This window comes from Polypterus senegalus, chromosome 3 (assembly GCF_016835505.1).
Source record: "Polypterus senegalus isolate Bchr_013 chromosome 3, ASM1683550v1, whole genome shotgun sequence".
Taxonomy (NCBI): Eukaryota; Metazoa; Chordata; class Cladistia; order Polypteriformes; family Polypteridae; genus Polypterus; species Polypterus senegalus.
In genome coordinates, this window is record NC_053156.1 from 23,457,139 (window position 1) to 23,481,741 (window position 24,603).

Below are 24,603 nucleotides of genomic sequence, written 5' to 3' on the forward strand. Positions count from 1 at the left end.
GCACGCTTTTTTTTTTTTTACACTGTCTTCCTTTAGCGGGACATTGACTTTTTCCACCGTGTGCTTTGTTTCCGCAGTAGCTATTTATGAATATGCTTATCAGACGCTTCATATTTTTTGCTGCCTTTTCAATTGTGTAATTCGGTTTTTGTTCAGCGCTCTTTGGAACTGTTGCTTTTTATCTGCGCACTGCGTCAGTTCACGTGAGCCGCTTGGTGTACTTGCATCGAAGGTTCCCAGCTGTGCTGGTGCCATCTCGTGCTATGTCCATAGCTGTATTTAATGTTACCTTAGTCCTGGCACTTAAAACTTTCTCTCGCAGTTTCGCTGAGTTTGTGTCAAACACCACCCTGACCAACTCATCTTCCTCTCCATAAACACAGTCCTTCACCCGTGAATATTTAGTGGGAGTTTGCTATTGGATTGCCGCTGACGGACGGCCTTATATGGGCAGGCACTAAATTACAAACGCCAGCAGCAGCCTGTCTATGAACTTAATTTAAAGTGTAGGTTTACATCGTGCTTTGTTTCCGAAGTAGCAGAACTCATGAATATGGTTTTATATGTCACTCGCTCGCTTCTTATTGTTTCGCTGCCTTCTCAATTATATAATGCATGTTTTCTTCAGCGCTTTTTCGAGGTCTTCCTGGTTTTCTATGTACTGCGTGATTACGTGGGAGGCGTGATGATGTCACACGAAACTCCGCCCCCACGGCGTTGAAGCTCATCTCCATTACAGTAAATGGAGAAAAACTGCTTCCAGTTATGACCATTACGCGTAGAATTTCGATATAAAACCTGCCCAACTTTTGTAAGGAAGCTGTAAGGAATGAACCTGCCAAATTTCAGCCTTCCACCCACACGGGAAGTTGGAGAATTAGTGATGAGTGAGTGAGTGAGTGAGTGAGTGAGTGAGGGCTTTGCCTTTTATTAGTATAGATAGATAGATAGATAGATACTTTATTAATCCCCAAGGGGAAATTCACATACTCCAGCAGCAGCAAACTGATAAAGAACAATATTAAATTAAAGAGTGATAACAATGCAGGTATAACAGACAATAACTTTTTATAATGTTAACGTTTACCCCCCTGGGTGGAATTGAAGAGTCGCATAGTGTGAGTTCTCCTCAGTCAGTCTGTCAGTGGAGCAGGATGGTGACAGCAGTCTGTCTGTCTCTGAAGCTGCTCCTCTGTCTGGAGATGATCCTGTTCAGTGGATGCAGTGGATTCTCCATGACTGACAGGAGTCTGCTCAGCGCCCGTCGCTCTGCTATGAGTCAAACTGTCCAGCTTCATTCCTACAATAGAGCCTGCCTTCCTCACCAGTTTGTCCAGTCGTGAGGCATCCCTCTTCTTTATGATGCCTCCCCAGTACACCACCACGTAGAAGAGGGCGCTCGCCACAACCGTCTGATAGAACATCTGCAGCATCTTATTGCAGATGTTGAAGGACGCCAGTCTTCTAAGGAAGTATAGTCAGCTCTGACCTTTCTTGCACAGAGCATCAGTATTGGCAGTCCAGTCCAATTTATCATCCAGCTGCACTCCCAGATATTTATTGGTCTGTACTCTCTGCACAGTCACCTCTGATGGCCATGTGGTCCATGAGGGGCCTGGGCCTCCTAAAATCCACCACCAGCTCCTTGGTCTTGCTGGTGTTCAGGTGTAAGTGGTTTGAGTCGCACCATTTAACAAAGTCCTTGATTAGGTTCCTATACTCCTCATGCAGCCCACGATAGCAGTGTCGTCAGCGAACTTTTGCACGTGGCAGGACCCCGAGTTGTATTGGAAGTCTGATGTATGTTGGCTGAACATGACCGGAGAAAGTACAGTCCCCAGTGGCACTCCTGTGCTGCTGACCACAATGTCAGACCTGCAGTTCCCGAGGTCTGTCTGTAAGATAGTCCATGATCCATGACACCAGGTGTGAATCTACTCCCATCTCAGTCAGCTTGTCTCTAATTAGCAGAGGTTGGATGGTGTTGAAGGCGCTAGAGAAGTCCAAAAACATAATTCTTACAGCACCACTGCCTCTGTCCAAGTGGGAGAGGGATCAGTGTAACATATAGATGATGGCATCCTCCGCTCCCACCTTCTCCTGGTATGCGAGCTGCAGAGGGTCGAGGGCGTGGCGGACCTGTGGCCTCAGGTGGTGAAGCAGTAGCCGCTCCATGGTCTTCATCAGATGTGACGTCCGAGCGACAGGCCGGAAGTCATTCAGCTCACTAGGACATGATACCTTTGGGACTGGGGGATGCAAGATGTTTTCCAAAGCCTCAGGACTCTCCCCTGTTCCAGGCTCAGGTTGACGATGTGCTGTAGAGGACTCCCCAGCTCCAGCGCACAGGCCTTCAGCAGTCAGATAGATGCTTTATTGATCCCAAGGGAAATTTTAAGTACCAGTAGTCAAGAATGATACCAAGTTAAATACAAACATTTAAGTACACGCTATACAAAAAACCAATAAGTACAGGTCATCAAATGCAATCACAGTACACTGGGGTTGGAATCTTACAGGTCAAGAAAAAAAACATGGTAACACAGACAGAGCTACTGGTTAGGCTGCCACTCAAGCCATTATAATAAGAAAAAGGCAATGAATACTTAACTGTTGTAGCATAAGACAGCAGTAAGTCAAGGATCTCTGGTCCAAGAGTGAATTGGAATGGGATCAAGACCAGGGTGCCAGAGAAGTGCTTAAAAACGTGTTCTTAGAACAAGTTTAGATTCAAGAGCAAGCGGATTTCTAATTTTGTTTCGGTTTTACTCTTCTGCGATTTAGTCCTCCAGGTTTAGATTCTTGTTTTCAAATTCCTAAATAAGAGTTTGTCTAGTGTTGTGGTTTAAGGCAATATGATTTAGATTTTTTTCTGGTTCCACACTTTGGCTAACCCCAACAATCATGTATCATCTAGCTTTCCATCCCTCTGCCCTACTTCTCTCTAAAGCAGAATAAGAGTGTAGTAGACAAATCTGTGCCAAAATGCATTGTGGAAAGTTGTGTTTAAGAGGCAGAAGGCTGTCAGTTTTACTAAGGACAATACAAGGTAAACATCTAAATATATGATGACATAGAGCTAGAATAAATCCTGAAAGTGATGTGCAAAAAGGGATTTGTAAAATATAGCAATATTGCACTGCTGAGAGACATTAAGTCTCTGGGAATAGTTATGAGAGAGGCAAAAATAACTACAAGGCAGGAGTCATAGTAATAAGAAAACAAGGTCAGAGCCAAAAAGAGCAAAATGATCAGTCAAAAGTCGAAGGGCAGAAATAATTTCAAAATACTGAAACGGAACATGACGCTAGGGCCTACTTGATAATAAAAGTTAATTACAGCTAGGAAGAGACTTAGAAAGTTTATCCAAATGAGGGACATCATCCACCATATTTGTACCTTCACATCCTGTGATGCACTTGATGTGACGGTCGTGATCAAGTGATGCATTCTATTGCATTGTGTAACCAAAGAATGAGTTGGGAAGGAAATCAACTTTGTCAAAATAAATCAAAATGATTAAAAAAAACTCAAAATCATGTTAAAAAAAAACATAACTTGGCATACAAAATGTGTTAGTTGATACATGTACAGTTGTGCTTGAAAGTTTGTGAACCCTTTAGAATTTTCAGTATTTCTACATAAATATGACCTAAAACATCATCAGATTTTCACTCAAGTCCTAAAAGTCGATAAAGAGAAACCAGTTAAACAAATGAGACAAAAATATTATACTTGGTCATTTATTTATTAAGGAAAATGATCAAATATTACATATTTGTGAGTGGCAAAAGTATGTGAACCTTTGCTTTCAGTATCTGGTGTGACCCCCCTTTGCAGCAATAACTGCAACTAAACATTTCCAGTAACTTATCCACACTGGCTTGGAGGAATTTGAGCCCATTCCTCCATACAGAACAGCTTCAGCTCTGGGATGTTGGTGGGTTTCCTCACATGAACTGCTCGCTTCAGGTCCTTCCACAACATTTTGATTGGATTAAGGTCAGGACTTTGACTTGGCCATTCCAAAACATTCACTTTATTCTTCTTTAACCATTCTTTGGTAGAACGACTTGTGTGCTTAGGGTCGTTGTCTTGCTGCATGACCCACCTTCTCTTGAGATTCAGTTCATGGACAGATGTCCTGACATTTTCCTTTAGAATTCTCTGATATAATTCAGAATTCATTGTTCCATCAATGAAGGCAAGCCATCCTGGCCCAGATGCAGCAAAACAGGCCCAAACCATGATACTACCACCACCATGTTTCACAGATGGGATAAGGTTCTTATGCTGGAATGCAGTGTTTTCCTTTCTCCAAACATAACGCTTTTCATTTAAACCAAAAAGTTCTATTTTGGTCTCATCCGTCCACAAAACATTCTTCCAATAGCCTCCTGGTTTGTCCATGTGATCTTTAGCAAACTGTAGATGAGCAGTAATTTTTTTTGGAGAGCAGTGGCTTTCTCCTTTCAAACCTGCCATGCACACCATTGTTGTTCAGTTGTTCTCCTGATGGTGGACTCATGAACATGAACATTAGCCAATGTGAGAGAGGCCTTCAGTTGCTTAGAAGTTACCCTGGGGTCCTTTGTGACCTCGCTGACTATTACACGCCTTGCTCTTGGAGTGATCTTTGTTGGTCGACCACTCCTGGGGAGGGTCACAATGGTCTTGAATTTCCTCCACTTGTACACAATCTGTCTGACTGTGGATTGGTGGAGTCCAAACTCTTTAGAGATGGTTTTGTAACCTTTACCAGCCTGATGAGCATCAGCAACTCTTTTTCTGAGGTCCTCAGAGGTCTCCTTTCTTCGTGCCATGATACACTTCTACAAACATGTGTTGTGAAGAGCAGACTTTGATAGATCCTGTTCTTTAAATAACACAGGGTGCCCACTCACACCTGATTGGCATCCCATTGATTGAAAACACCTGACAATTTCACCTTCAAACTAACTGCTAATCCTAGAGGTTCACATACTTTTGCCACTCACAAATATGTAATATTCGATCATTTTCCTCAATAAATAAATGACCAAGTATAATATTTTTGTCTCATTTGTTTAACTGGTTTCTCTTTATCTACTTTTAGGACTTGAGTGAAAATCTGATGATGTTTTAGGTCATATTTATGCAGAAATATAGAAAATTCTAAAGGGTTCACAAACTTTCAAGCACAACTGTATACTGTATGTGGGGTAACACAATATCAAAGTTAGTTTGAGGGAGTAGCATCTCTGTATAAGGACAGGTTGGGCACTGCCTTAATTCAAAATATGAATTAAGTAGTAAACTCATCTCAAGAATTTTAACACTTTGTTAAAATGTTTTTAGCAAACTCAGCTTAGTTATAATCGAGTGTTTGCAGTTTTCCGATCCATTGGTCTGTGATTGTTGATGAGTCTCAGGAAGGATCCTGGCTTGGATCACCAATGGATTTAAGCGGAGGGGTGGGCCTTGCAAGTGCTTCTGTCTCTCTCTCTCTCTCTCACAACACACACACACTGCATAGCTTCTCAAAATGACTCTCTACCTTTCCAACAGCATCTCTCTTGCAGGTCTCATTAAAAGACCATGAAATAAGCAACTGTTCTTTTATATTTGAACATTTTGGTTTGGGCCTTCAAAAAAATTTTAAACAATGCATTCCAAGTACAGGGAGATTTGCTCAAAAGAGGCCCCGAATATTCTGTTGTAGGATGAAGCAATCTGAACCAAAAAAATACGCTCTATACCTTGACGTATGTGTAATCGATTGCATTACATGGGATGCTGGAAGTAGTTTCCGTTTTCTGCCAGACACATTTTGACGCGTTGCTCCATATTCCTAAACATATCTGGGGAAACAGCAGCAATTTCACATTGGATGTTTTCCTTCAAATCTTCCACAGTGTGAGGCATGTTCCAATAGACTTTTCCTTTGAGCAGACCCCAAAGGAAGAAATCTGGTGGTGTCCGATCCGGCGACTATGGTGGCCAAAGCCCCTTTGAAATTAACCCTGTTGCCAAAGAAGGACTCAGTTTCTGCCACGCTCCTTGCCGATGTGTGACACATTGCTGCATCTTGCTGGAAGTAACCTTCCGTTAACTCACAATCATCCAGTTGATTCTGACATCACTTAAACGAATTGGTGACCCAATAGGTTCACACCATGAAGACGCGCTGCTCAATAGTGTATACCACCATCCTGATGAGAAGTCGAGTGACTGAGTGAAGGGGTATGGGCGGTATACACCCAGAAGTTGCAAAGGGAGGTTAAATGTCGCAACGGCTGTCCACCGCCTACCTCATCGCTCTTATGCAGGGGCATCCCAGCTTGTTCGAAGTTCCATATACTGAGGAGCACATTGCACGTTGTTTCGTTCAGATTGCTTCATCCTAGCGAGAGTTATTACAGAATATCCGGGGCCTCTTTCGAGTCGAGTCGAGTCTCCCTGTATATTTAAATAGCAACATTCCAGCTCACCACTGCCATTGCTGAAAACACCTCATAGTTTTAACCCAGTAAGCCAAACGGTACATTACGGATTTTGCTGTTGAATTTTGTAGTTTTTATAAAGTTCCTAAAATCCAATGCAAGTTGTCACTCATCCTTCCATTTTTCAAGAATGTTGATGATGATGTACTGTCATGTTTCTCTTGTTCTTAACAGCAAAAGACGCTCCCTGATGATCTCTTCTCCAATCCGGCCTGTAGATACATCCACTTCATTATCCGAGACCAGCATGGACCTGATCCAGAGCCCTGAAAAAGAGCCGCTATCTCCAATCAGCAAAGATAATGATGATGAAGAAAGTCCACCAGTATCTTGTAATGGTACCTCCTCTGTTCCCATAGATGCCGACAAAAATACTGCACAAGACCAATCCAGCAAAAACATTCCCACCGTTGAAGATGAAACCAAAGAAATACTTGACGAGGAAGGGAATGAGATTGAGGATGGAGAGACTTCTGGATCTGCTTCTCAGCACCTTGATGTCATGAGCACTCCTGCTGAGACACAAACCAAAGCAGAAACAGCAAATGGCCCAACAGACCTGACAGATCCGGCACAGTCTGTTGAGATAACTTCCCAGCCCACTGAATGTTCTCCATCAGAGGAGTGTGATCATCTCTTAAGTGAAGGTGACCCAAATGAGCCATCTATGGGTGATGACTGGAATCAGGGTACAGCAGTGATGGCCATCCAACAGAGTGAGATGCTTGAAGAGGATCTAAAGGCTCATACTGAAGACTCACCTGAAAAGTCAGATGTGAACTGTGATGAAAAATTATCTGAATCAGAGACTCCTGTCCCCACTGAGGACTCTACAATCTGTTCTGAGGAAAAATTGACAGAGGATGTGGAGGATGGAACTGTGAGGCAGAATGAAGGAGGGCATCCACAGACAGAGGACAGGCCTCCAGGATTCCTCTACAAGGTAAGTGGTTCAAGAGAACACTGCTGGGCTGGCTAATGGGAGAAACCTCCTCCTAATATGCTGACCTTGATCCTGCAGGGCCTTGCACTTAAGGATTACCTTTCTGAGGAAGACGGACAACTGCAATTGAAAGAAGGGGATGTGATTCTTGTTATGAGCAACACAAATGAGCTGGTAATGATCTTAAATTTATATATGCCATGACCAAAAAAAGCTCTACCTTTCAATAATTTTCATTATACAATGCAAATCTTCAGCTGAATTTAACTGGTAGTCTAGGGTCTAGTGGCAGGTGCCATCTGTTATTAGGACTGAGCTATTTGAACTTATTTTAGCACACAATTTACAGCATAAAGCACAGGCAGTAAAAGGATGGCACACCTGCTGTGGGAATTAACTGTGAAATAAGGAAAGAGGAACTCCGAATAACACACTCATGCTTTAAAATGGAATGAAAAAATCGTACGCCAATAGGATTTATGGTTTAATATCGTAATATCATCTTTAATAATCTTTGAAGGAGGTAAAAGAGTGACTATCATTGTTTATTTGGCAGATGGGCTGGTGCAGTATTTGGCACTGCCACCCCATGGATCCAGCATTATGGGTTCATATAACATGTCCGATTGCCCTCTGTGTTAGCAGTGGGTTCAGAAGAGGGAGGTCATGTTTTATGAGCATGCTGCAATTCCATGAGGAAGAAACAAAAGGGTATGAGCACACAATATTAGCAAATTATTTCTGAAAGTCAAGATAAATAAGGTTTCATGTGAAAGGCTGGGCAAACTAAACTTAAAGAAGTGGAAGTTCAGGGTGTGGTGCGTAGATGGGTGCAGAACTGGCTCAAACACAGGAAGCAGAGGGTGATGGTGTGAGGAACCTCATCAGAAGTGACTGATGTGAAGAGTGGTGACCAGCAGGGGGCAGTGCTGGGTCCACTGCTATTTTTAATATATAGAAATGATTTAGATAGGAATATAAGTAACAAGCTAGATAGATAGATAGGTAATTTATTAATCCCAAGATGGTTAAGTCTGTAGATGATATCAAGACAGGTGGATTGGCAGATAATTTCAAATCTGTTGAATCCTCGCAGAGGGACTTGTACAGCATACAGGCTCGGGCAGATTTGTGGTAGATGAAATTTAATGTACATAGTGTCAAGTCCACAATGACAACTACTCATGAGGTGTACTTTCAATTTTCAGACCTCTCATTGCGTATTCAAACCTAACATTTTTACTTCCTATATGTAAAACTCTACATTTACTGGCATTACATTTCATCTGAATGAGACTGTGATTGCAGCAGCACCTTTCTCCTTTAATGCGTGCAGATTTATATGTAAACTGTCATCATTACTAATCCTAACCCTAATTCTTGTTTGTGGATACTTACACTCAAAGGTGAAGGCAAAAGTAGTTTCAAAGTTGATTTTTAATTTCCTCTTTCGAGTTGTCATAATATTTTGATGAATCAAAATATGATTTTTATATATTGAGAGTGTAACTTTAAGCAGAAACCATTCAAATATGGAATATCTACAATGCATGTTACACATTAACTAGCATGTGCAAGTAAGAATTTCACTGTACTCTGTACATGTGACAATAATGATTACAAATTTATTGACAAATACATTTCAATGCTGTTTAAAATTGATTTGTAAGAATGAAAATTATAGCTGTTTATAAGGTACTTTATCACATAAAAAAAACAGAGAGATTTGCTCCTATTTCATATAAAAATGTTTGTAATTCTATTTTTACTAGCTGAAATTTGTGGCAAGAGGTTTTAACATTTTAACACCCCGTGCTAATTCTCATTTTAGATTCCTACGATTACATTTCCACCACTCAAAATTCTAATTAGGGGAATATGCAGTTCCATTTTAATTAGTGTAATGTGAAGGACTTTTCTCATGGACTTCTTTGGATCTTATAGTTAGATATCTGTAATTACATTTTTACAAGACCAAACCCAAAATTTAAGATCTCTAATAATAATATACTTTAATTCAAGTGCATTAAATGTATATGTACAGTAATTTGAAATTTGAGTAGTCAAAATGCAATTATAGATATCTCTAATTAAAAGCTCCACAGAAGTCAAAATTCCCTCTTTTTTAACTAGTCCAACCGTAATTACTGATATCGCTAATTAGAATATTATAAATACCGAAAATTGTAACTGTCACAAATAAACAAGTGAGTTGGTATGGTGGGTAGTGCTGTCAGCTCAAAGATCATATATCTTGTGTTGAGATCCCAACCCAGTTGTTGTCCATATGGAGTTTGCACATTTTCCTTATGTCCATATGAGCATTCCTAAGTTACTCCAGTTGCCTTCCCTCATTACCAGAAATGTGAAGGTTAGGTAAATTGTAGGTGACTGTAAATCCGACTCCACTATGTGTGAGTGCATGTTTGAACATTAGAACAGTCTAGACGAAGACAGGCCATTCAGACAACAAAACTAATTCTTCCAAAATAACATCAAGTTTAGCTTTGAGAATTCCATAAAGTCCTAATATCTACCACACTGCTTAGTAGCTTATTCTGTGTGTCTGTAGTTCTCTGTGTGAAGAAAAGCTTCCCAACATTTGTGGGAAATTTACCCTTAACAAGTTTCCAACTGTGTGAACTCATTTTCAAGTCACAATCTTGTTCCACTGGGCTAATTCCCTTCATAATTTTAAACACTTCAGTCAGTATTGTATGTGGGCATGTGAGCTGCTCGACAATGGATGGGCGCTCTTCACAGAGCTACTAACTGAATTGGCTTAGTGCTGCTGGCAGAGGCTCCCGTAATTAGATGTAGCAGATTAAAGATTGTTATGTATGTAGGAGTGTACTTACAGTATAAAGTGCCTTAAGGTGGTCTTAACGGTAGCATTAAATGTAAAGTATTATGCATCGGAAGTTAAAATGTAAGATCTGAATATATGGTAGGAGGTTTGAAACTTATTAGAAGGACCTAGAAGTAGTCTACATCCAGACCGTGTATAAATGTAGAAGGTGCTTGTAGTGCTACTGATGCATGGTGTAGAAGTTTTACTTAAGTTTCTTCTTCTTTATTCGGCTGCTCCTGATAGGGGTTGCCGCAGCAGATTATCTTTTCCCATATCTTCCTGTCCTCTCCATCTTATTCTGTTACACCCATCACCTGCATGTCCTTTCTCAGCACATCCATAAATCTTCTCTTTGGCCTTCCTCTTCCCTGACAGCTCTGTCCTTAGCATCCTTCTCTCATTATACTCATCATCTCTCCTCTGCACATGACCAAACCAACGCAATCTCACCTCCCTGACTTTGTCTCCCAACCGTCCAACCCGAGCTGACCCTCTAATGTCATCATTTCTAATTCTCTTCACACCCAATGCAAATTTTAGCATCTTTAACTCTGCCACCTCCAGCTCTGTCTCCTGCTTTCTGGTCAGTGCCACCGTCTCCAGCCCATATAACATAGCTGGTCTCACTACTGTCCTATAGATCTTCCCTTTCACTCTTGCTGATACCCGTCTGTCACACATCACACCTGACACTCTTCTTCACCCATTCCACTCTGCCTGCACTCTCTTCTTCACTTCTCTTCCACAATCCCCATTATTCTGTACTGTTGATCCCAAGTGTTTAAGCTTGTCCACCTTCGCCAACTCTACTCCCTTCATCCTCACCATTCCACTGACCTTTTTCTCATTCACACACATGTATTCTGTCATAGTGGTTCTACTGACCTTCGTTCCTCTCCTCTCTAGAGCAGATCTTCACCTCTCTAGGGTCTCCTCAACCTGCTCCCTACTATCGCTACAGATCACAATGTTATCAGCACACATCATAGTCCATGGGGAATCCTGTCTAATATCGTCTGGCAACCTGTCCATCACCATTGCAAGCTATGTGATTAAATATAACTTTCACTATTTGATTATATATTGATTATACTGAAAGACTTCTGTCTTTGTTAACTATTAGCTTTTGCCTTTTTTTACATTCTTAGAAAGGATTTTAATGACCCAATGTATGACCCAGTTCTGCTGCTACTTTAGCACAAGGAGAAACATTGACAAGAGAACCAGTGTAATCTAGTGCAGCGGAATACTGTGTGAAAAGGATTAGACTTGACACACTCAAAAAGGTTTGGGGCAGCCACTTGTATAATTTCCCTGGCTGCAAAAGGCTTTTAAAGGAACAGAGATGTTCACAAGAGTCCAAAACAGAAGTGGTGAGGGTTTACAAAGATGGCGGCTTAAGGGATCAGATTAAAAGTGATGTGTAGGGACTGGAAGTGACATAGGGGAACCGGAAGTGATGTTCTTCTGACAACCATCTGTGCACCATAAGTGACCTCCTTCTGGGTGCCAGAACCGGAAGTGACTTTCGTCTATGCGCTGGAACCGAAAGTGACGTTATGCTGGGTACTGGAAGTGACGTCATCAGCTCTGATTCAGACCGGTTTTCCCATGGCTGCCCTGTAGAGATAACGGGAGAATGCATAGTGCATCCCGCCACTCCCTGGCCTGGTTTGGAATTACCTTTGCTTGGTCCATACAACATCCTTCTACTCGCACGTGTGTGACAACTGACTCCAAGGGTCCAGTTTATCAGTAACTAGGAATGACATGAGAAATTAAACTAATCATGCACCTCTGTAATTGACAAAGTGTATTTAACAAGTGTAACCACCATCTGTAAGTCCGCCGTCTCTTTCTATTTACAGAGTGACTCCACGTGCTTCATGTGTCAACAAAAGGTATTCTTCCCATCCTAAAAAGACTGTGAATCTGACTTTGACATATATGAGGCCTTACCTGGAGTACTGTATACAATTTAAGTCTCTATATTACAAAAAAGACATAGCAGCACTAGAGGAAGTCCAGAGAGGTGCAGCTACACTCTTGAAAACCAAGGTGCCAGAGCAGTTCTTCAGAGAGATGCTGTAGGGGAACCATTTTTAGTTTCCAAACAGACACATCCACAAGACGGTTCCAGAAAGAACCCTTATTGTATTTTGATCTATAATAGGCTCAACACAGTAAATAACCATGAATAGATGGTAACGGATTTGTGAAATACCAATTGGTCTGTGACAGATAGTGGGCGCTATCGTCCCCTTGAGCCCTCGGATCAAACGTCAGACACCAGGTAAAAGTCCAAAGTTTGGATTTATTATGATAATACAGTGCACAAAGCACCCTCCTCTCCACAATGCTCATAAATAAACAATCACAATAATAATCAATAATCAATCCTCCACTCTCCCAGACGCGTTGCCACCCTTCCACCCGGCTCAGCTTGTTTGTCTGGGATTTCCCAGAGTCCTTTATACTGCTTAACCCAGAAGTGTTTCATCCCTCAGTCCATGATGCCCCCTCACTTCCGGGTTAGATAAAAAGTCCTCTTTTGTAGTGAACACCAATGTCTCTGGGCCTCCTGCCGGTCCCCATGGTATCCAGCAGGGCTGTGAAGGAACTAGGCTAAGTTTTCTTAACCTGTTAGTGTCCTGCCATACATTAAAGATTTCCTTTTTATTTTTCTTTATATATTAGTAAGTTTTTCTTCTTCTTTCAACTGCTCCCGTTAGGGGTAACCACAGTGGATCATCTTCTTCCATATCTTTCTGTCCTCTCCATCTTGTTCTGTTACACCCATCACCTGCATGTCCTCTCTCACCACATCCATAAATCTTCTCTTAGGTTTACAAAGCTCAAAGAACCAACTTCATATGCAAAGAACCCTTCACAGAACTAAACTGTGCCTTGTCAAGCAATGGTTCTGTGAAGAACCACACAAACCAATAAACAACTGTAAAGTGACATTATTTTTTTAGAGTGTAGGACAGAGATGAGTTATAAGGAAAGGCTGAAAGAGCTCAACCTTTTCAGTGTAAGCAAATGGAGATTTAGAAGTGACTTGATTGAAGTGTTTAGAATTAAAGGCATTAGTACAGTGGATTCCAGCAGCCACTAAAATGTGAGCACTTCAGCAAGAACACAGGGACACAGAGAGAACCTTTATTACTAAAAAATTTTTCCACAAATGTTAGGAAGTGTTTCTTCACCTTGAGAACCACAGACACGTGGAATACATTGCCAAGTAGTGTGGTAGACAGTACAACTTTACGAACCTTTAAAACTCAACATGGTGCTATTTTTGGAGAAATTATGTGAATGGGATTGATGAGCTTGTTGAGCTGAATGGCCTGTTCTCGTCAACACGGCTTTAATGTTCTATGTAGTGATGGTCCAGTTTATCAAACTAAAGACTGTTAGTTTGTCAATGGGCTTTCAAACTGTCAGCTTTAGGAAAAGGCTCTTTCCTGAGGCAACTGGGAATTTAACAAGTCTGTCTACTTCTGACCTCGCATCTTGTAGACTGTTTGTTTTTAGCTCAAGTGACTAATGTTGGTGTATAATTATGTGAACTGTCATAATGATTCAGGATCAGCGCGGCCATCTTAAACCGCCAGAGCCGAATGCAGATTTGTAAAATACTCCAGTTTCCTTCCCCATATCAAATGTTTAGATGAATCATGAAAACAGAAGTGTGGTGGGTATAGCCTGCCTTACCCTTGTTTTTGTAGTGTATATGTTACAGCCAAAACCCGAAATCGGCCAAAGCGGGAGGTGGCTGGCCAAATAGGGAAACGGCCAATGTCACTGTAAATTGACCGGCCAATGTCTGCTCTTTTCCTTGATTTTAGGATTTGGCCAGCCATTTTGCGAAATGGCACAGGGCGATCAGCCAAAGTCGGAAGAAAAAAGGCATGAGCAGCGATTTGTTGCACACTTAGTAGTGCGATTGCATCGAATGTAGCCTTGGCAGCTCTTGTTTAGAAAGCGGATATCGCTTGGTTGTTTCACAATAATTAAGATCAGGTATATAAGTAGGTTGCACATTTCTGTTCTCATTTTAGCCCTAAAATATTGACTTATCATCAGGGACCTATTTTATTGACCTTGAGGTTAGTGTTTGGGCGAGGGGGAAGGCCGTCTAAAGTGGCATCCGCTTTCTGAACAAGACCCGCATGGAGCAGTTTCTCATGCAGAATGGAAAACTCACTACTGAATCTGCATCTGAAAGTTTTTAAGCATCTTCGCACCTTGAGCGGACAGTCTTACATCGGGGCATCGGGTTTTGGCCAGGGAGTTCTTGCCACTTCAGGAAATGGCCGGCCAAAGTAGCCTATACGCTGGTCATTTCTAGTAATTCGGACTTTGGCCACACCTCGTGGCCAAAATGCGAAACGGCCGGCCAATTTGGGAACTGGCGTAACTTTGGGTTTTGGCTGCAACATATGCATGTTCTCCCTGTGTTCTTTTGTCTTTCCTCTGGGTAATCCAGTTTCCTCCGAGATCCCAAAAATGCACATGTTCGGTTACCATCAAACACTGACCTCGATGGCTGATGATGAATTGTATGTGGCTGCCATGCTTCTTGTTGAAAGCTATAGCACCAACATTCCATTACAGTTTTGCACTCAATTCTTGTTATTTCGTGCATGTTTTCAATCAATGCTGTCAACCAAAATTACTAATGACTGGATCACAGAGCAGAGCATACAGAGAGGACTTCTTATAAGATTTTCATTCCTAGTCGTCATTGCTTCTGTTTGTGTAGATCTGTTAGCATCTAGGAACATCAACTGATAGCTTAGGTTTGTGCAATTTGTTTCAAAGTGGTAACAGTCTGGATTCTGATTCCAAATGTATTGTTACTTTCTCGTATATGAAGTATAGGGAAGGTATTGGGTCCGTGTACTTTTTGGTATTTGAAATTCATTTTCGAAGCAAAAACAAAAATGAAAAGAATTTTCAGATTTTGATTAAAGAATAAAATGAGGGAAAATAAGGTGTTTTTTTAATTCTATGGTAACAAATAGCAGTCAGAAACTTAAAATTACTCATACTTTTCTGGATTTATTTGTGATTCAAGTAATGAAAGTGTAATATCTCAAAAGCAACAAAACAGATGCATTTTCGTTGTCTGAAACTGGAAGTACTTCTTGTTCTGCGCGGTTTTTGACAACCCGTGCGAACAGACCTCACAACACATCGATCGACGGCCTTGAAGTTTGTCACCTCTATCTCCAAATGTGTGTCAGAGAGTCGACAGCCCAAGATTTACTCGGCACAAAACTTTCTAGCATTTCTCGCAGAAAACCTTCTCGCTTCTCCATGTTCATATGACACATGCTCAGATATAATTTTCAATGACAGGCCTTGTTTTGCCATCTCTAAAATCACGTCTGAGTACTGTTCCAATGTCATGATGATGGTCCAGTCTACACACCAGTGACCAGTGTTCGCTGCAAGTGGCACGTTACTTAACCGCAGGTTGTTAACCTACAAAAACTTCCGGTTCAGACAAAATAAATAAAGGGCATGTTCTCGTTCTCATTTCTTGCATTATTCTTTTCAAAAGAAAGAATGTGCGAAAGAACAAAATTTGAAAATCAAATAAGTGTCTCCTCTTTTTTAAATGATATTTTCTGAAAAGAAATCTTAAATACCAAAAAGTACACGGACCCAAGATTCATCAAAATCTCGAAACTGAATTTCAACTTAAAAGGGAAAAACGGAAAATGCCAAACAATTACTTTTTTCCTTTTGTTCTTTCGCACATCAGAAAAGAAAAATGCAAGAAATGAGAACGAGAAAATGCCCTTTATTTATTTCGCAGTAAGTAACAACAATAACGTTCATAAAAGAACTGCTACATCAATGAAGCAAAGTTTTCAATGTTTGTATTTTTACCGGAAAGATGCGACTCCGTTTTTCCGCAGCCATATCCTCGTCCCGGAGTGTCACTCTTACTGTTCTGAAAAACAACGTGATGGTCCATCCTCTGCTGATGCCAGTGTAACTTCAAGGCCGTCAATCGATGTGTTGTGAGGTCTGTTCGCACATGTCGTCAAAATTTGTGCAGAACAAGAAGTACTTCCAGTTTCAGACAACGAAAATGCGTCTGCTTTTTGTTGTTTTTGAGCTATTACACTTTCATTATTTGAATCACAAATAAATCCATAAAAGTATGTGCAATTTTAAGTTTATGACTGCTATTTGTTACTATAGAATTTAAAAATACCTTATTATTACTCATTTTATTCTTTAATCAAAATCTAAATCTGAAAATTCCTTTCATTTTCATTTTTGCTGCTAAAATTAAATTTCAATTACTAAAAAGTACGTGGACCATCTCGATGTTTTAGACCTCCCAGAATCTGAAAATACCATTTTTGGAATTGTGTGTGTGTGTGTGTGTAAACACTTGTACGCTGTCACTTTGGTCAACCAAGCTTTGCATACAGGTACTATGTACAAAACGTAGATTTCTATCAACTTTTGAGCTATTTCCGCTAACCGGAAGTGGTACTTTACCTTTTATTCATGCAGTTGCAGAGTCTGATTTATTCAACTTTACTTTTATAATAATTGTTCAATCTATTATTAACTTGAATTGATTTATTAGTGATAGTTCTTTAATGTGCACAATATAAATATAGAATCATTGTCGTATGGTTTACTCTTCAGATATCCAACCCCATATCTGAGTATACGAGAAAGTCGAGGGGAGACCACTCCTGATTTTTTTTCTTGAGGACGTGATCCCTTCTTTATCATGCAGTAGCAATGCTGAGGGGTTTCGACATGGCCGTTAATGTTTTTAAGAGCACGTCTGTACATAACGTGTTACAGATCTGTTAGCCTGCACTCAGTGAGCAGCAGTATACAAAAAAAATTAATGACTTGAATCCTGTAACTGATCTGTCTTTGTGTTTGTTGAATGAACCAAAACTATAAGGCTGTGCTTGTCTTTTTGTAGCACACTATTTTTTCTGTCAATATTCCTAGCAAAGCCGCTCTCTTTTGATTTCTTGAAAGTACCACAGAGAATAACATAAGCGTTTGCCTGAGGTTAGAAAAGATACAGTTATTAAGTCATAAAGAATTGAAGACTAAGAAATGCACCATTTACTTTTTCTCTCTCCAGCCAGAAGGGATTCTGACCGGAATGAATGAAACTGACTGGATTCAGCAGAAGAACCCAGACGACTACAAAGGCACTTTCCCAGCTAGTCTAATCCAGCCACAAGCTCCATGAGAGTCCTCACCCAAAGTCCTCCACCGAAAAATGTAGCTTATGCTTTGCCTGGCTTCATGTTTCCTACTGCCTAACCAGCAAAGCCTGAGGATGTAATTCATTGGTGTGTTCACTGTAGGTCCCCACCTTCACAGCCATTTCTCTGTGCCTCCTAGGACTCTCCACCAGCGAAGCACTGTAGGAACAAGGATTAAAGAAAGATAGACATCTTGGTTGCAAGTGAAAGAGAGTCTGAAGCCAGATTCTGCTGCCTCTGCTTAATAGCCCACCTCAAGTCCCCACAAGGCTTGAGCCTCATCATTCTGCTGACCTGGAATCTGTTAATGAACGACTCCGCGTCTCAAAGCCCTGTAATCAGTTCCCGCACTCTGCACCGAGCCTTCAAAGCAAAAACACCTCTTGCCAACCGACGCGGTTAGCGTTGCTCCTCAGAGTGTCAGCTAACAAGCAGACGCAGTCTCTGGCTTAGCCTGAACATGAAACGACATTAGCGAAACGATCCCGAGCTACACCGAGTCATGCGTCCCAGAGGATTTGGTTTTCTGCCTGCCACATGATGTCATTCATGTTAAGTGAAAACAAAATATTTGGAGTGGGGGAACAGCAACGTATCGGTGCACTCCAGTTTTAAATGTATCACCAAACAGGCCTGCTGCTTATTACGGGCCAGGCGAGGGGAAAGAGTGATGGAGATTGTGGTGCAGCCAACTTCAAACTGTCAGTTTTTGTCATAAGGATGCTTCTTGGGGTGTTAACTACACCTTTCCCTAAATTAATTATTTCTTGATTTTTTTTGTTTCCGCAAACAAGTACTTCTTTATATCAATAATTTGTAATAAAGCTACACTACCTAGAGCTGTAAAAATTAGTAATTTTTATGAGTGTTTTCATTAAAAAATGTCTGTTTTTTAAATCACATGCATATTGTTTTCCTTGAACTTATTTTATCTTAATCACAACACACACTTCTACAGGTGCTGGTCATAAAATTAGAATATAGTAATTTCAATAATTCCATTTAAAAAGTGAGACTTGTATATTCGATTCATTCATTACACACAGACTGATGTATTTCAAATGTTTATTTCTTTTAATTTTGATGATTATAACTGACAACTAATGAAAGTCCCAAATTCAGTATCTGGGAAAATTAGAATATCAATTAAGACCAATGCAAAAAAAGGATTTTTAGTAATGTTGGCCAAATGAAAGGTATGAACATGAAAAGTATGAGCATGTACAGCACTCAATATTTAGTTGGGGCTCCTTTGGCCTGGATTACTGCAGCAATGCGGCGTGGCATGGAGTCGATCAGTCTGTGGCACTGCTCAGGTGTTACGAGAGCCCATGTTGCTCCGATAGTGGCCTTCAGCTCTTCTGAATTGTTGGGTCTGGCGTATTGCATCTTCCTCTTCACAATACCCCATAGATTTTCTATGGGGTTAAGGTCAGGCGAGTTTGCTGGCCAATCAAGAACAGGGATACCATGGTCCTTAAACCAGGTACTGGTAGTTTTGGCACTTTGTGCAGGTGCCAGGTCCTGTTGGAAGATGAAATCTGCATTTCCATAAAGTTAGTCAGCAGCAGGAAGCATGAAGTGCTCTAAAACATCCTGGTAGACGGCTGCATTGACCTTGGACCTCAGAAAACACAATGGACCAACACCAGCAGATGACATGGCACCCCAAACCATCACTGACTGTGGAAACTTTACACTGGACCTCAAGCAACGTGGATTCTGTGCCTCTCCTCTCTTCCTCCAGACTCTGGGACCTTGATTTCCAAAGGAAATGCAAAATTGACTTTCATCAGAGAACATAACACAGCAGCAGTCCAGTCCTTTTTGTCTTTAGCCCAGGCGAGACGCTTCTGACGCTGTCTCTTGTTCATGAGTGGCCTGACACAAGGAATGCGACAGCTGAACCCCATGTCTTGCATACGTCTGTGCGTGGTGGTTCTTGAAGCACTGACTCCAGCTGCAGTCCACTCTTTGTGAATCTCCCCCACAGTTTTGTTTCACAATCCTCTCCAGGGTGCGGTTATCCCTATTGCTTGTACACTTTTTTCTACCACATCTTGTCCTTCCCTTCGCCTCTCTATTAATGTGCTTGGACACAGAGCTCTGTGAACAGCCAGCCTCTTTAGCAATGACCTTTTGTGTCTTGCCCTCCTTGTGCAAGGTGTCAATGGTCATCTTTTGGACAACTGTCAAGTCAGCAGTCTTCCCCATGATTGTGTAGCCTACAGAACTCGACTGAGAGACCATTTAAAGGCTTTTGCAGGTGTTTTGAGTTAATTAGCTGATTAGAGTGTGGCACCAGGTGTCTTCAATATTGAACCTTCTCACAATATTCTAATTTTCCGAGATACTGAATTTGGGACTTTCATTAGTTGTCAGTTATAATCATCAAAATTAAAAGAAATAAACATTTGAAATACATCAGTCTGTGTGTAATGAATGAATCTAATATACAAGTTTCACTTTTTGAATGGAATTACTGAAATAAATCAACTTTGTCATGATATTCTAATTTTATGACCGGCACCTGTATAATTCATTCACAATTAGAATAATTTAGACAAGAACAGGCCATTCAGCTCAACAAGATTACCAACCTTATTCATCTAGAAACTCCTAAAAAAAACATTGCGGCAATTCAATTCTATGAAATTTTAATATAAAATATCACATAAATAGACAACTGAAAGTGCAATTTAGTGCTGCTATCTCACAAGGCCAGCAACCTGAGTCCTGTTTGCTACCCACTCAGTGACTAAACTGTAAGGCCAAAAGTTATTTTTTTCCAGAATAATATTTCAGCTTTATTGAAAAGTACTTTATTAACTCTTTCAGGATTGATGTTGACTTTTGTCAAAATTCAGGGGTAGAGGATGGCAATGGGCTATAAACTGCAACAAAACTCGCCTTTATGTTTTAGTTCGACTCTGTTTGGTTGAAAGAAAGTTAGCTTCGATGATTTGACCTCGATTCCCTGCGCGTGCGTGAGTAGTGAAGAGCAAACAACTTCTAAAATGGCATCGACATCTGGGGAGACTAAAGCAAATGTGCAAAGCAAAATACTCAATGGACGTTTTACGTATTATCTCTGAATCAGACTCTGACTTTTAAGACTCTGAGTTTGATGCAAGCGATCTGGTGATGGATGTCAAAAAACGAAAGTGAGGTACCAGCATCAGCCTATCGGTGCCCAGCTGATTGTGGTGCTGAAGATAAAGAATGATAGACACTTGGAATAAGCTACCAAGTAGTGTGGTAGACAGTAAGACGTTAGGGACTTTCAAAACTCGACTTGATGTTTTCTTGGAGGAAACAAGTGGATAGGACTTGCAAGCTTTGTTGGGCTGAATGGCCTGTTCTCATCTAGATTGTTCTAATGTAGTACTTCTAATGTTCATGTAGCTGATATGCGTACAGCAGCGTTAGCCTAGGAGGACCACCTCTTATGATGACAAGAGGCGAAGACAAAGAGGTAGCTGGCCCACCGTGCATTCCTGCTGGCCATTGAGCCCCCCCTGCACTGCCACTGCTGCCAAGGGATGCCGAACATGCGGCAACAGCAGTCTTGATTTATGTGTGAAACTAATGCATCATGTGCTTTTCAGAAAACTTAAGTTTTTTTTGGAAAAAATATTCATCCCTCAAAGTGTTAACCATTAAAAACAAATGCTATTCTGTTCCCCGGTTGACATCTTTTGGAATGATGGACAGCCAAACCTACAGGAGTGCATTTCTCATAGATCCAGTCTCTAGCACAGCTTTTGTATTCCACCATTCCTTCAGGTTTAAATATCCACAGAGTCACTGCCATAGGTGATGTTTCTACCAATTTGGATACAGAAATCACCATGGATGATACCAGACTTCAAGTCTGCTGGATTAGTCTCACCCAACATGACTCTGCCAGTCTTGACTACTTTTAGGCCTTCCCATACCATTGACAGAACCGGCCCAGAATGCATGTACTTCACCAGGTCGCTCTTGCAGATCAATATGGTGCTCCTTCAGCAGATCTTCATGGCCAGCAGGCCTTGAAGCACTTGATGATCTCTCCCATCAGTCCCCTCTGGACCCCGCCTGGCTTGACCACGATGAAAGTGCACTCTTCTGTTCCGGCCATGGCGCTGATATTAAAAGAAGAAGCCTTGCAAGACTGGCTGGTGAATCAAAACAGCTGAGCACTTCGGTGTCTATTAGACAAAAAGCTATAAGGCCAAAAGTTTGTGGATACGTGACTGTCACACCTGCAGTGCCCTCCATAATGTTTGGGACACATTTGTTCTTGATATCCCCCTCTGCGCCACAGTTTAACTCTTTTTGTTGACTTTTGTCAACAGGAGAGGTTGAGGGCAATAGTTAACAGTAAATGGTGACCAGATCTGCCGTAACCTGTTAGTTTGACTATCAGTGCTAGAAGGAGCGTTCGCTTTACCCTGCTGTTGCATGAGTAGCGAAGGCCAAACAATGGCAAAAATGGCATCGTCATCTAGCAAGAGATCGAAGCGAAAGAACAAATCAAAATACTCCGCGGACGACATTTTGCATATTATCGCTGAGTTGGAATCCGACTTGTTGGACTCTGATTTTGATGCGAGTGACCTGGAGATTAAGATTGAAAACAAAAGTGAGGTACATCGGCATCAGCTGATCACGTGTAGCTGGCATGCCTACGGCAACGTTCACCGGGGAGTACAGCCACTTACAATGACAAGATGTACAAACCACATTGCATTGCACTGCAGCCTTGACCTCTGCCTCGTGAAGACAGCCTGGCAGCCAGCCTGCAATGCATTCCTGTCAGCCATCGTGCCACACATGAGCAGCTCAAGCCACAAGAGATGGCGAACTGGCAGCCACAGCTCACAGCAGCAGATGTTTTATGATCATTTTTGTGTGACAATCTTGCATTGTGTGCTTTTAAGAAAACCAGGTTTTTTGGAAGAAATATTCACCCCCAAAGCATTAAAGTCACAAATCAAACAATTTGGACATAAAGTGCACACTTTCGTTTAAGGGGATTTCTAGAGAGTTTGGTCACACTGTGTAAAAATGGCAACACTTTCTCTACATGCCCCCCATACCCCCACACACATTTTAAGGGCACTATAATGTTTGGACACAGCAATGGCAGATCTATTAAAGCCATCATATTTAGGACTATGTCACATATCCCCTGCGTGCAATGACTTCTTGAAGTCTGCGATTCACAGACATCACCAGGTGCTAAGGATATTCTTTGGTGATGCTCTGCTAAACCTCTAATGCAGCCATTTTCAGACCCTGCTTGTTTTGGGGACTTATCCCTTTAAGATTTCTCTACAGTATAAGGAAGACCTGTTCAATTGGAATTTCAATTGGGTGACTGGCTTAGACAGAAGAATTTTCCATTTTTTAGCTTTGGTTGTGTTGCCTTAGCAGTATTTGGGATTATTATCTCGTTGTAGGATGAAGCACCATCCAGTGTGCTTGGATCCATTTACAATACAATACAATAAAATACAATTTATTTTTATATAGCCCAAAGCCATACAAAAAGTGCCGCAATGGGATTTAACAGGCCCTGCCTTTTGACAGCCCCCAAGCTTTGACTCTCTAAGAAGACAAGGAAAAAACACTAGTAGGGAAAAAAATGAAAGAAACCTCATGAAAGGCAGATCAAAGAGAGACCCCATTCCAGGTAGGTTGGGCGTGCAGTGGGTGTCAAAAAGAAGGGGGTCCATACAATACAATACAATACACAGAACAGAACGCAAACAATTCTCAATACAGTATAATAGTGCAATAGAAATATTACAAGTACAGAGCAGAATTCAACACTAGACAATATCACATAATACAATTTGGATCTGTTGGATTTTTTGAAATCTCAGCAGATGAGATGTTCCTACACCCCTCAGAATTCATCATGTAGCTGCTGTCAGCAGTTCCACCATCAATGTGCCCAGGACCTGTGGCAGCCATACATGCCCAGGCCATAACACCCCCATCACCGCCATGTTTAACAGATGAGGTGGTCTGCTTTGGATCTCAGGCAGTTCCTTCTCGTCTCCACACTTGGCATCACTCTGATGCAGGTTCTTCTTTGTCTCATCTGTCCACAAGATGTTTTTCCAGAATTCTTCAGGCTTATTTAAGTCGTCTTTCACAAACTATAATCTGGCCATCCTGTTATTGTGGCTAACTAGTAGTTTGCATCTTTTAGTGCGAATCTGCATTTCTGTTTATGAAGTCTGATGCAGATAGTCATCTCAGACACGCATACATCTGCCCCCTAAAGACTGTTTCTGATCTGGCAGACAGGCGTTTGGGGGGCTTTTCCTTTACCATTGTGATGATCCTTCTGTCATCAACAGTGGTGGTCTTCCTTGGCCTATCAGTCCCATTGTGATCACTGAGACCACCAGTATGTTCTTTCTTCTTCATGATATTCCAGACACTTGATTTCACTCATCCTCAGGTGTTATTAATGTCTCTGTTGGTGTTATTCTTGGTTTTCAGCCTCATGATGGCTTCTTTGACTTTCATTGACTCAGCTCTGGTCCTCATGCTGAACAATGGTGACTATAGACTCCAAAGGGTAGAAGCAAGCCAAGGTATCTTCTGAAGCCATGAAATACATCTGAGGAATCACAAAAGCCTGTGACGCCAATTGTCCCAGGTATTATGGTACCCTGAAATGGTGGACTATGTAGAGAAAGTGTTGTCATTTCTACACGGTTTGACCGCAATGTGCGCAAACCTCCTTAAATGAAAGCCTGCTATGTGTACTTTAATCACGTACAAATTGTTTGATTTGTGACTTTAAACTGTGGAGCAGAGGAGTCATTCAATGAAAAACGTCTTTGTCACAAACATTATGGAGGGCACAGTATATAGTGTCACACACGTGCGAGTAGGAATCAACTAAAGGGCCTGAATAATGGCAATTACACATCCGACCAGGGGGCGGTGGGGTGCAGTAACTGTCTTTCTTGATCCCATACAGACCATTCTCAGGAAGTCCCACAGTGTTCTGGCACCATTGATGACATCACTACCGGTCCCGCCTCCGATGAC

The 24,603-nt window shown here is 41.4% G+C and overlaps 1 protein-coding gene and 1 pseudogene across 3 annotated transcripts in view; one reads left to right on the forward strand and one right to left on the reverse strand.

Moving 5' to 3' along the window:
• The window catches only part of bin2a (bridging integrator 2a), a 137,578-nt gene extending 119,134 nt beyond the window's left edge, over positions 1-18,444 (forward strand). For all 3 annotated transcript variants that reach the window (XM_039746788.1, XM_039746787.1, XM_039746786.1), the window contains 3 exons: positions 6,657-7,425; positions 7,504-7,599; positions 17,418-18,444. In XM_039746788.1, coding sequence (XP_039602722.1) covers positions 6,657-7,425; positions 7,504-7,599; positions 17,418-17,528 — 976 coding nt within the window. In that variant the 3' untranslated portion in view covers positions 17,529-18,444. The remainder of the gene's footprint in view (positions 1-6,656; positions 7,426-7,503; positions 7,600-17,417) is intronic.
• Positions 18,445-21,196: 2,752 nt separating this feature from the next.
• LOC120526437 lies at positions 21,197-21,667 on the reverse strand (annotated as a pseudogene).
• Positions 21,668-24,603: the final 2,936 nt, after the last annotated feature.